At 35.8% G+C, this 14,413-nt stretch overlaps 1 protein-coding gene across 1 annotated transcript in view; it reads right to left on the reverse strand.

Annotated features, from left to right (window-relative positions):
* The window catches only part of sh3yl1 (SH3 and SYLF domain containing 1), a 54,247-nt gene that overhangs the window by 26,105 nt on the left and 13,729 nt on the right, over positions 1-14,413 (reverse strand). Inside the window, exons 2-7 of the mRNA XM_022672829.2 lie at positions 8,499-8,609; positions 6,980-7,093; positions 4,954-5,018; positions 2,165-2,277; positions 462-590; positions 188-338 (exon numbers count right to left, since the gene is read on the reverse strand). Coding sequence (XP_022528550.2) covers positions 188-338; positions 462-590; positions 2,165-2,277; positions 4,954-5,018; positions 6,980-7,093; positions 8,499-8,609 — 683 coding nt within the window. The remainder of the gene's footprint in view (positions 1-187; positions 339-461; positions 591-2,164; positions 2,278-4,953; positions 5,019-6,979; positions 7,094-8,498; positions 8,610-14,413) is intronic.

The following is a 14,413-nucleotide window of genomic DNA, read 5'->3' on the forward strand; positions in this document are numbered from 1 at the left end:
AACTTGTGTCAACTATGAAACAGCAAACAGCTATTAACCTGACAATCAGACTACAGAGCCAGCAGATAAGACCCACAGCTGTTTCTGTTTATTCACAAAACCAAAGCCTTTTAAGGCACTGAAAAGAAGTGATAAGCATGCGAACACTGCTATAGCGATCTGCATTCAGAACACTATCAACACTGACCTTGCTGGAAGACCGGAGATATTTGCTCTGCCTTTCACTGGAGTACTTTTCTGCATAGTCATCCAAAATGGCATAAAGATCATGAGCTTCAGGGGGAGGTTCTACATCTCCATTAAGAATAGAAGATGCACGAATATCCTGACCATAGAACCTTCCAGAAATAAAAGTAAAGCAAACATGAAAAAAACTGCAAAAAGAAGAACGTCCATTTTAAACAGAAAGTCACATTGCACAACATTGTAGACCTAATTCGAAAATAATTTAAAACACTTACTTTCTGTTTGTGTCTTTGCGTTCAATTATGCACGATCCAACAAGAGACACTCCAGCATAGAGTCCGCGGGACTTGCAGTAGGAGAACACGGCGGCTGTACTCCGAAACGCCACATCAGCCTCTAAGTTCCTGTCACAGATGCTTAGTCAGATGGGCATGTAGGCAGACTGCAGCATAATCCACATTCTAAACCTACAGTAAATGGAGGGATTATACCAGGCCAGTCCCTCTCTTCAGCGTACCAGCCAGTCTACTGTTCAAATGTTTGGAATTGCTTTTTCCAAACATTTGTTTGGGTTTCAAATATTTGTAGAAATGGATTAAATTTTACATTTTAAAGCATCCAAAACATAATTAAGCAAAAAAGTTGTAGAACAGTAACTAACAAAAACATTTAAAAAGCTTTTTAAAAAGTAATATAAATAAATAGTTACAGTTTTTCAGTCACTTCTTGCTCCTAATCAACTTGAAATACCCATCAAAATATTAACTTCTGATATCTAGTCATTTATAATAGTTTTTTTTTAAGAGAAATATTCAGAATAAATTATATTTTTCAAATACATGTTTAATGAAATAGACTGTGGACAATCTGAAATTAAGGGTATTTAAATAATTGTACCCTGCTTCATCACAAAAAGACTGTGTACAAAAATAATATATCGTGAAATTAATGTGATACTGTAAAAAATACTAAAAAGTTATTCTACACTTTTAAAGTCATTAGCAGGGATTTTTTTTAAATAATAATAATCCAATGCTGATATCATATCGTGAGATGCAGGCATATACCATTTTTTCTTTCCTTCTTTTTTTCTCAATCAAAAACAAGTTGGCTGGATCGGTTGCTAAAGTGCACAGTCACTGTTTTAAAAGCAGACAACTCGCTCTATGGCAATAAAGCTATCAATCAAACCACCGGTTCTTGAAGGAATATAGTGCTTAGTAAAGGTTCCCGTCATTATATATAATTCCCACAGAACTGTCTGTACGTGCTGCTGCTTGTTGAATGATGGATAATTGAGCTGCCGGTTAGAGCTGGTGCTGGCAGCACTACCGGATCTGATCACTATATAAATCACCTTTCATCAGGGGTAATAGGGCTCCTGAGATGCCAAAATTAAAATCAACACAATACAAAAGACAGCTATATTTATCCCCATCAGAGAAAGAGAGTTAGCTTGTCTTTGAATTTTTTTACAGTATGAAAAGCAAGAGGCGATACTACCTCCTCGTCCCCAAAATAGAGACCTATAATTACAGATTTAACACAGAAAGAAGCCTCCGTACTCTCTAATGAGAAATAAAAGTGATCAATGTTGTTCACTGCTAAACCAAGTCAAATACTCACCAATAATCCAAAACCTAGTTTCTAGTCCACTTCCCCTCCTTCCCCCCTTTCTCTCACACATTTGAAGCTACTATCAAAATAAACACACATCGTCTCAGCAGCACATCATCAAGCCTGTGTGCAGCCTCGGGGGACAGCTATCGATTTCCAAAAGTAACTGTACCGGCCCTAAAGCAGCCACATAAAAAAAAACTGTAAAGCCAATTGACTCGCTTATTACTTTTTATTAAAGCTTAATATGCACTGTAAATGCCCACATTTCCATCTCATTTAGTGATTGTAAGGCTCCCCTCTCACTAGCTGGCACTAAGCTAAAGATGTCTGGCACAGAGAGTGATGTCAAACCTCCTACCTGCCAAGAGGCCCAACGGCCACAGTGCAATTTCCTCCAAATGTGAGATTTCCCCCTTTGCTGAAGGCTTCAACTGCTCTGCGCTGATTCAAGATGATAACAAAATCGGACGCCTGAAGATAAAAAGCAATTAACAAAGACAGTGAAACAAAAGAGTGAGGGTATAGCATTACACCTAAAGAGTAAACCGGATTCTACAGACATGGCCTACTCAATAACCTTTTTTTTAAGAAACAGAAATAAATGTTTCCAGGTTTAAAAAAAAAAAAAAAAAGGAAGGAAAAATAAAATAAAAATTATATATTTTTCTTCATAATCATTGTTTTTAGTTCAATTAATATAAAACAATAAATACTAATCCAATATATATACTAACCCCAGATAATCAAAATATATTATTTTCTTTATAAACATTATTTTAGCTCAATTAATATAAAACAATAAATACTAACTAACCAGCCAGTTAACTAGCTTGTTAGCTAGGTTAGCTAGTTAAGATAAGTAGCTAAGCTAGCTAGTTACGCTAGCTAGTATTAGCTAGTTAGTTACCTACATTTGAGCTCAATTAATACAAAACAATAAAGACTTACTAACTAGCTAACTGAATACTAACTAATTAGCTAGGTTAACAAAATACAAACTAGCAAAGTAAATACTAACTAGCTATCTACCAAACTAAGTAAAAAGCTAACTAAGTATCTACCTAACTAACAAACTAGCTAGCTAACTAACTACAGAGCCACCAAACAAGATAACTAACTAAACGCCAAACAGATAACTACCTAGCTAACTAACCAACTAACTAACTAGGATAATAAAATACCTTTTTACAGTATACACTTAGTATGACTTTTTTGTACCATTTAAGTTTACAGTTTTTTGTACCACTTCAGGTTATTTGCTGGACCCGAAAAAAAATGGAAAAAAGGTAAAAACTTTTGAGCAGTATCTTTCCTAATCTTGTGTTTAACACTTGCTGATTACTTCAAGCTGTTCTTAACATAGTATACTGTATATTGCATTAAATTGTATGCAGAAACACTCAACTAGACTGTGTATCAGCCACAACAATCACCAGCCACCCATCAGCAATTCAATTTACCATCACAGTGAATAGTAAAAGCCATGCTCCATAAAAAAAGATTTCATCCATGAATTACTAACCACACTGTGCTCCTGAGTAGTTAATCTGCTCATATATCACTCTGACAGCCACCCTGACATCTATTGTGCATCTGTCATCAGGCACAACATCTAAAAAGCAGAGTTGATGCGTGCTTCTTTAATTGGTCTGAGTGGTGGCTGGTGTGAGAAGATTTGGATGGGATTCAGATGCAGTAACATGTTGTACAGCAGTTTTAACCACTTGTAACTGAAGCTGTAAGTCTACTGCAAGAAGTGAATCAAGGGTTTTAAACCGCACACAGGAACTTAGTACACAATGAGTCATCCAAACTGTAACTGAGGCACCACATGGCATTAAAAGTAATCCACTTTCTCTTCCTGATGCCGACAAATGACCTCAGCAGGAGCACAATCTCGTGATTTCCTGGGCCTGAGATGGGAGGATTCGCTCAGCACGTTGAAAAATGATAAAGCCAGTGCCAAAGCTGCAAATAGCTCTGGTATAAAGGGAAAGGGAAGTTTTTGGGGGTGTAATACTTCAGCAGAAAGTCAGCAGTCAAGGCAAAGGGCAGCCAGTAGCTAGAGTTATGAGACCCTTTTTTTAGATGTCTTGTTTAAGGTCTTTCCAACAGGGTCTTTATTTATTAACTGCAGGAGAAATCAGTGGAATAATAAAGTGAAGCTCCTGTAGAACCAGCCTGGCTCCAAAGCACCACTTCATGGGTTGTACACTTTGTAACGTGTCTTGTTTTCACAAACAACAAATGGAATAAGACATTGCTATAACATAACAGCTGTGAACAAAGCTCCTCAAGCACTACTTGCAGACATTGGATGCAAAAGCTTTACATATTTTGTGGTAAATGTCAATGAGGTACTTTATTTTCTCAGATAGTAATGCTGTCCATTCATTTGGGGAAAATGCCTCCAGTTCCTGAAAAAATGTTGGGCTAAAATGTTCAATTTTGGTCTGATTACCCCATATAAATTTGTTTTAGAAATGTTGATAGTTGGCCTTTTTTCAAGTGGCTCCTTATTGTGCATCTTGAAAACACACAAAACTTATTTCTAGAGAGTCCTTTATGGCACCTGACATTTTTGTGTTTCTCGCTGTGTCCCAAACATTTTTTTCTGGCAGTTGTGGCTAAATTTTATATTTGTCTACCTGGTTGGTCTACTATCAGAATCCCTGATTTTCCACTTCTTTATTACAGTCCGAACCCTGCTAAATTAAGAATTTGGCATTATTAATGGACATCCTTTTATATCCATTTTACCTTTTTCTACAGTTCAAATATGTTCTCCCTCAGATCCATTAATAAATATTTTGTTTTTTCTGTGTCTCGTAATCCAACAAGGTAAGTGAAAGCCCTGAATGGAACATGCTGGGGTCTGTCAGGAGCCCAGAAAGAGCAGAAATAACAACATTGGTCTCACTGTTACAATATGTTTAAAGGGGAGGGTATAGTGTTTTTAACTTCCATGAGGGAATACGAACATTTATACCTGTATTCATGTCATGTAACAATAATCCTGATTACTGTCTTCAGAAAACATTGATTTGTTGAATGAGGTTGTGTGAGAGATAGCTCTCCAAAAGAAGGGTTGGAAGTCACCTCTATTACAACAAGAGAACATTAAAAGAAGAAAGAAGTAAAACCTACCTCCAAACCAATTTCAAATCCTCCACCAAGCCCAGCAATGCCAATGGCTGTCGGAGCCGACCATCCTATGTAAAAAGACAAAAAAAGTCAGAAAATAACGCTACATTGTGTTTCCTTTACAAGAGAAACAGGACATGCAGTCAGCTAATCGTTGTTGGTTGGATGCATTTAGCTAAACAAATTTATTTGGATCATGAAAAATGGGTCCTACAACACAAGTATGGAGTCATACTTGGATATCAGCCATAATTTAAGTGAGATTTCATGAAGCATTTGATAAAAATATGGTTCACCAAGAGTTGCAAACATTTACAATTCATGGTGACCATGTTTTGTTTTAAAGATACAAAGATTTAGATTTGTTCATTTTTTTAAATAAATTTTAAATTTAAAAAAATTGTGTCCTTGTAACCTATGAAAAAATGCTTATGATTTCCGAATGTTGGCAAACCTTTTCTGCTAATCAAGAAAATTACCAGAAGCAGATAAATGACGGAAACAAACACAAAAAAAAGTCCCCTCACGTTTCATACCATTAAAACCACTGACAGTAGTCACCAATGCAACATACAGTATGCTATATTTACACCTAAATGCCTGAGGGAGCAATAATAGTCAAAATGGAATGGAAGAATGCACGGCAAGTGCCAAAATGGCTATACTCCAAACTGCATTCAGTACTGATATATAGACATGACATATACAGCATGTTTTACATTTTTCCCTTAAAAAATCTATAAAGAAAGTTCACAGAAGGTCACAGAAACCAAGGGAAAAGAGGGAACAGATCTCTTGAGGACACAGCCAATAGACAGCTCAACTCATCTGCTTCAGCAACACATGGTCATCTTTCAAAGGAAAAACACACTAATTTGGCAAGTAGCCATGTCTGGTACATGTCTGGTGTGGAATAATTGCTCCCTTTTCATTTATAACTACAGCTAAGGGAACCGGATAAGCAGTTCAAAGCCAGACATTAAAACATGCATTAAGCTATTAATATTGTACAGTATTATAATGGCAACATGCTAAAACTGTAAGAGGTGGTAATATTCGTATTGCTTGTGTTCTTATTCACCAGTTTTAGCTTCAATAATTCTGGATATATCATCAAAATAATATGGACTAGAATGTGATCTGTTTGAGAGTTACAGAAAGAGCTTCTTTATAACCCAATATTCACCATAATCTAAATTCAAATTTCTACTAGAGATGCACTAAAATTAAATTTGGCTAAAGGCCCAATATCAAACACGTTTTTTTGTTTTTATTATTTTTTTACCATTAAATATATTAAGTAGCATCAATCTATTTATGTCTTGATTTTTAAAGAATATGATATTAGCTATAATACTATAATCTAAAAATATAACTTAGCTAACATTTGAATATTCCAGCAATATATTACCTCAACAGTGTGATTCCCTTCTGTGCGAAGCAGCTGTAGGTTTTTACAAAATGTTGCTAATTTCTTGACTAGTCTGCTTTTTGAAATAACTTGCTAGATGAGACTGAGAAGTCGATAAATCTTGCATTAAAAATTACTAGATGAGCTACTATAAATTTTCTATATTGGTATAGCTAGAATCTTTCAGCAGAATATAAACATATTTCAACCATGTTAAGTGAGAAAGCTAAATCTTTCTTTACTCTTTTTTGTGGAATGATGTGTCACGCTATATCACGTCCATAACTGGACAAATTGCATACTGTGAAGTTTGTGCTGATGAAAAATAGTGTTATATTATAATTATATTATTGGCTTATCATGATATTTTTTGCTGATCTCAAGATCACCCACGGTGTTTTTATTCAGGAAATAATAATTAAGAATAATTAATTGTTTATTGTAATTATTTCTGGGACAGTAAATTGTCTAGACTAAAATAGTGCTGATTTAGAGCAAAAGTCTGTATTTTTGCAGTCATGCTAAAGTTGTATTTTTTGCAATCTTATAAAACCAGAGGTAGTATAATGTGATTGTAATATAATATAATGGAATGAAATTAAATGAAAATTAACTTACTTCCATCAGCAAGGCGAGCAATCACTATCCCACTGCCCCCTCGAGCAGTGATCATGAACCCAGCTTTGATGACGGATAAGATGGCTAGTCCTTCTGCTTTGGCAATCACGTGGGCTTTGGACAGAGAAGCAAAGGGTATGGCAAGTCTATTACTAATCCAAAACTGAAAAGAAAAATATGGATTGCAAATACTGATTGATGGATTAACCTGTATCGCAGTGGGTTGACAAACATTCTATATACATTCAGACAACCACAGACATTCTTAAAAATGTGAGCCCAAGATCTACTTTTTAAAAAAGTTTAAACTAGGGTTGATTAAATCTCCAGAAGAATTTAGATGCAAATTTCAATTAGTATCCAGATATAGAATGTAGGTTCCTGAACTCATAGAATGCAGCATATAATCATGAACATCTACCTTGCTGTGATGGTTGGTGATCTTTAGCCTAGGGAGTTGTAGACTACAGTATAATGAAGGAATTTCAGTAAGAACAGTAAGAATGAATCAACATCTTGAATAAAAACAACTTCAAAATAAAAAGATGTCTATTTAAGCCAATTAAGTTTGAAATTTTAAACAACAAGGTTTTTAGCTAATTGTAAAGTGTGGGCCAATATGTATTTAATGTCTCATTATTAAGCAAGAGGCAGTGGCACTAAAGTGCACTAAAAAGGAGTCGACATACACAATCCCTACAGCATATTATGACCTTTGTGCTGTTGGTGGTCTATTCTCAGTTTAGCAGTGACACAGAGGCGTTTAAAAACTCCAGCAGCACTGCTGTGACTCATCTACATACATCTACCATGTCAGTATCACTGCAGTGCTAAGAATGCTACATCACCCAAATTAAACCTGTTCTTTGGTGGTCCTGTGTGGTCCTGATAATTTGAGAACAGGGTAAAGGAAGGAACATAAAGATGCCAGTGACTACATCTGTGGTCGACATGGTCCAGAGTAGTGCAACTGGCTACAAGACAACAAGCGCCCAGTCACGTAAGACACATGATCAAATAGTTTGCTCAAGTCACGTACAGTGATGACAGCAATCAACAGAAATAATAATAGTATACTTCTTAGTAATTGGGCTTCTATGTCAGGTATGGTTGCAATTTAGAAAAGTAGGTAAGTCAATTTCATCACCTGAGAGGGTTTAAGCATAATAGTTAAACGAATGGAAAAGGCTGCTATCCGTCATTTTTAAAAGAAAGAATGATTTTGTTAAAAAGACAGAATCTTTGTACTACATGCAAATTTGTTCAACTAATCATCAAGTGATTTGCCTGTAGACGCTGTGAGGTGTTTTCTTGTGAAAAAATCATAGGAGACCATACAGAACTAGTTCTTGTCCTGTCAATATAAACAGTCGTTTGTGGAATGCTAATATGTGGAGATGTGCACGTCTAAAGAACCTTTATTTTATACTAAATCATAATTCTTGTTTTCACATTTAATATTTATGAAAGTGGAATTTCCTCCCTAGAATACCATAAAAATGAAAGGTAGGACATTTACCTGGAATTAGCTTGTCAGGACCTTGTCTGTTTGAAATCTCTGTGAATTCTCGCAGGATCTTAGCAGCCTTTTTGGCCTCAGACTTCAGGTTGGATGGAATTGGATTGTTCACTGTAAATAAACAAAAATAACACAAATCAATAGCTTGCTCATAGCCTTCATCTTCATTTAAAGCTAAATGCCAAGGACCTGTACCAGCTTGCTCAAAAACATTTCTGGCAACATTCAGAAATTCTAAACACCTTAAACAAACAAATGGCTGATCTGCACTCAGTGCCACTGCTCTCATGCAGCATCTAAATGTGGAATAACAATGAGGCACTTACAGCATTCAGGCACAATAATTAAAGAGTGATAAAACTACTTATTAAAAGATGTTTGTTTCATTACATATAGAAAGAAATACACCCATCATGCCTGCAGCAGGGGCAGGACTAGATCCTGTCTTCAAATTAATCTAAAATAGTCTTCAAATTAATGCCAGTTCGTCAGCTTCGTGCCCTCGGGTGATTTACGTAAATTACAAACATCTAGGCCTATTCTTGGATTTTCCCCCTGGTATCACACCAAAAACGTCATTGTTTAGGCATATCATGATTTTCTTATTGGGCTTTTCTCCAACACAGATGTAAACATGAATTTTATAATTAGAGTAATTTCTTTAATAAGCTTTCCTTACCAACAAATGAACTACTCAGCTACTTTGAACACGTACAGCACGACGAATGAATAGGATAAGATAAGACTGATAGTTTGTGGGCTTAAAGATAAAGTAGAAAACTAAAACTGCTAAAATGAAGTGATAGCAAAGACTAATATGTGGATGTATGAAGAAGTACACAGTGTGTTACACAGTACCTTCAGAAACTGAACCCTGGAGAGCACTAAATCATGCATGTTCAACCCTGGCTTTGATGATCTACTACTGCTACTAGATATCATCTACAGTTACTAAAATACTATTACAGTAATGACATACTGCTATTATTACTACTGCTGCTACTACTACTACTACTACTACTACTACTACTACTACTACTAATACTACTACTACTACTACTACCGCTACTATTACGAATACTGCAATAACATCTACTGCTATTATTTCAACTATTACTAATCTTTCTGCTATTACTACTGTAATAATAACATTTACAGCTATTATTTTTTCTATCACTAATCCTACTACTGTATTTTTCACCCCATATAAGGTGCACCATATTATAAGGCACACTATCGAAGAATGTATTTTTTCTGGTCAAATTTCATACATAAGGTGCACCTGATCATAAGGCGCATTTTAAGAGACACTATAAGGATCTTCTAATGCAGCAGGTCTAAAGGCCTGGTGGTGGAGGGGAAAATTGTAATAAAAAAAGACTTGGATCGAGATGGATGTTAATCTACACAGATTTCTCTATTGAAAACTGTTTATTTGGTTGAGTAAAGTGCTTTCCTTACATTTTTTTTACAGTAAGCTTAGGTTCCTGAATTTCTGCAGCACTAAGGCTGGAGCATTAGCATTAGCAGCTAATCACTCTAGCAGTGCTAGCCGGGGTTAGAAGCAGGCTACAGGTTGATAATACTTCCCACTGAGGTGAGAGCGGTTAGCGGCTAATGCTAATACTTCTCCAGTCCCGGTGCTGGAGAACTAAACTGACACTCATGTATAACTCTGTACTTCTGGCAGAGTGGCTTTACTGTTTCTTAATGCAATTTTGGGGAAAATAAAAGGATCTTAAGTGCATCTTATAGTATGAAAAATACGGTACTACTACTTCTGTAATAATAACATCTACTGCTATTATTTTACAATTACTGCTACTATTACTGCTGTGGTAATACAATATTATATACTACTGCTAGTATGAGTACCAGCATATCATCTACTGCAAGTAATAATTCTGTTATATATCACATGCTAATCACATGCTACCACTACTATATCATTTATTACTACTTGTACTTCTCCTACTAGGATCTCATCTACTTCTACTAATAATACCACTATTATGACATCATTCAAAGCTGCTGCTGCTGCTACTACTACTACTATTATACCACTTCTATTACTGCTACTACTGTTCTATCAACTGTTGTTGTTACCATTATACTACTACTACTACAACTACAACAACAACTACTACTGTAGTAATAACATCTACTGCTATTATTTTACTATTACTACTACTACTATTACTGCTGTGACAATACAATAGTATATGCTACTGCTAATATGAGTACCAGCATATCATCTACTAATTACATCTACTAATTAATTAAGTATTAATTCTGTTATATATCACATGCTACCTCTACAACTACTATATCATTTATTACCACTTGTACTTATCCTACTAGGATCTCATCTACTTCTACTAATAATACCACTATTATGACATCATCCAAAGCTGCTGCTGCTACTATTATGCCACTTTCCATTATACTACTACTACTACTACTACTACTACTAGTACTACAACATTATCCATAGCTGTTGTTGCTTTAATTAAAGTACCTGCCCACCTCTCCTACAAATAAAAGCATGGCATAAACGGTATAAAATCAAACTCATATACACAAATATGTCTGAATACAATGGACACTTGAAAGGAAGTTACTATAGGAGCACAACTACATGACTTCTTGATTTACTTAAATGGAATCCAATTCAATTAGATTTTTACAAGGCCATTTTATACACAGACTGGCTTTACTGAACACTGTAAAAGTGAAAAAGAGCACTCAGTGTGACAACAACCAACAATAGAGACGTCTAATCATCCTAATTATGTTTTAATAATTTTGAAAGAGAGTAAATAACAGGTTTTGAAAGCATCCGCCTTTTAATAGCCCCTGGTCAACTATCACTCCTTTTCTGTCTGATGCCTTGGGTGTGTGTCTGATGGCTTTCCTCATCCTCTTCACACTCAGAAATGATGCACTGTTGCGGTTCTTACACACACACTAAGAAAGTGTTTTTACTGTACTTGTGAAAAAACAAAAAATCTCATATCCTTTTTAAATGTACAGTCATGGCCAAAAATACTGGCACCCCTGGTCTTGTTTCCAAAAATGCACCACTTCCCTAAGAAATCTGTTGCAGTTCCTTATGATTGGATATTAAACACTTTAATTTGTTAATCTCTGATGTAAAGCTGATGTATCAGAGCTGGGTCACTGCGCTTTCCTCTGAGTGTGCTCACTACCCAGTGGCAGTTGCCTGTGTTGTAGGAGGCATGTGCATTACTGACAGGGGTAGTCCTAATGACTGGTTTGGGTAGTAGGCCTTCCAAACTGGGAAGAAAGTGGGGAAAAACTAGAAATAGATATAAATAATACACGACAACATAAAAATAACAATATTGATTTAGACAACCAGGGAATACTCTCACATGTTTAGGTGTCCTACTTCTCACACATTCCTACAAGATTCCATCACACCTCTCCCTTGTTTTTGTGCGCAACTCGACTTAATTTTACAGTGACTCACTGCATTTTAAGGGTTGAATCACTAGATTTTAGCCTGAAGATCAAACAGACAAATGGTACAGACAAAAGTTATTTTTGGCAATTGTTCCATTGTGGTTTATACAGGGAGGTGCTTGCAAAACGTCACTTTCAATGCAGTCTTTCCAGTTTAGGAATTCCCGCTGAACCAGCCATGTCAACAGGACAATTCTCCATTGCACCAGGGAGACACCCGCTTCAATACCAAAATTGTAAATCATAGGGTTGCCACCAATTAGAGCGATCTGAGATAAAATTCCAGTCTGAGACAAGGCTAAAGTCACTTATAATACATGAGATAACAAGAGAGTGACTGGTACATCAGACTACAGTGTGTAACACTTTCAGTGAAGTGTCCTGGTGCAGTTATTCAGACTGCCATGGTGGGGGATTCTGCCTAACCGCTAAGCAGGTGGGGATTCTCATGTTGTTGTACTTTGCATTTTGACATTAACTGTGGTAAGAGTTACCTGCAGATCCTGTGATGACATTTTCAGATTGTTGGAGATTTCCTTACACATATTTATCGTATGGTTCACTCTTGAGCTAGGATATGGCCAGCTGGCAGCTGTTAGACTTGTAAATGATTTTCCAGACAGTGGAATGGCTGATTTTTAATTGTTCTGAGACATTTTTACATTTCAAATCCCTTCATAGACACATCTGCATTTACTGACTTATTTCTAATGGTCTTAGATAGTTTTTTGGATCTACACATGGTGATAGTACATACTTTAACAATTACAAGCTAGAAGTGTAGGTGATACAGAACTCATTTTCTCTGCTGTAAAATATATATTTTTTACATTCTAAAAACATTGAGGGCTTTGGAGACTGTCCTACAGGACACTTAAAGAAGCTGTCTGTTCAATCTCTTCTTTACTTAATAATTTCAGATCAGTAAAAGGAATTAACCCTAAATACTACAATATACTATTGACAATAGACATAAAAACTAGACAAACGTGATAAAACAAAAGGTTTGAAGGACACAAAATGTTGACTTGTATTCAGGAAAATATCGATTTTAAAATGTTCATGAAAAGTTCAGGAAAGTGACAATTTTATTATTTTTATTCATTATATTTTGACAGGTACTAAACATGAAACCTTAAGTATTGTTTTAATACAAATCCTCAAAATATAGTAGGTGTGTAATATCAGGCAGAAAAGTGACAAAAACGTTAAGGGGTTAAGGGGGGGAATGTTAAGGTGGTAAACAAGTAGGGGTACCCTTACCTCAATAGAAAAATGCATTAGACAATTGTTTTTTAGAGACTTACTGTAATTACTGTGTTAGATTTGTCCATATGATTAAATATGTTAAAAATGGTTTTAAAGATTTCACCTAACTGCACTTGTTGAAAAATGTGAAAACTGAAAGAGAAACTAAATTTAAAAAAGGTGCGATAGTTCTTGTCTGGTCCTAAAAAGAGAAATAATGCCAATTCATAAAGATAAATTCTACACAATTTTAAATCCACAATTTTCTTTGTGTAGTTTTTTTTTCTTACAGTGCAACGTGTGTAGTTCAAATAACATTTTAGACCAAACCCTAAAAAGAAATATCTTTATCTTGGGCATTAAGCAGACCCTTCATACAGTAAACACTGGGTATAACTCCTTTCTTGTTTCCACCCCCACCAAAGGGAACAATTCTGGCGTTTCACAATGCACCTCCTGAATTACGGCCTTTCAGAGGAACATTCCGTCTTTTGGCCTCATCCATGGTGACAGCTCATGAAGTCATTGTGTACCAGCACAGGTGAGTGATGACAAGTGCCCTCATTCACATATAGTACACTATAGTTGGAACCAGGCTTCTGGCTATATTAGTCAGTCAAAGACAGCACGAGTAAACAACAAAATGCAGTTTTCAAACAAAGGTTTTTATTATTAGGAGAAAGAAAAAAATCCAAACCTACATGGCTGTGTGAAAAAATTGTGTTTGCACCCTCACTTAAAACATAACTTAACTGTGGTTATCACACCCGAGTTAAATTTCTTTACACACCTCAGGCTGTTTACTTCCGCTTTACTGGCGAAATACTCTGTTCTTAATATAGAAAACACTTAAATAGAACCTGCCTGATAGTCAGAAGTAGAGCAAAAGATACTGAAAAGCTAGACATCATGCCAATATCTAAAGAAATTCAGGAATAAATGAGAAAGAAAGAAAGAAAGAGAGATCTACCAGTCTTGCCATTTCTAAAGTTTTGGGACTCCAGCAAACCACAGTCAAAGCAAATCATCTACCAATGGCAAAAAGCGTGAAATAGTGGTGAACCTTCCCAGGAGTGACCGGCCTACCAAAATTACCTCAGTGCAGGAATTACTCATCCAAGAGGTCACAAAAGACCCCATGACAGCTTGCAAAGAACTGCAGGCCTCACTTGCCTCAGTTT

Source organism: Astyanax mexicanus, chromosome 14 (genome assembly GCF_023375975.1).
Source record: "Astyanax mexicanus isolate ESR-SI-001 chromosome 14, AstMex3_surface, whole genome shotgun sequence".
Taxonomy (NCBI): domain Eukaryota; kingdom Metazoa; phylum Chordata; class Actinopteri; order Characiformes; family Acestrorhamphidae; genus Astyanax; species Astyanax mexicanus.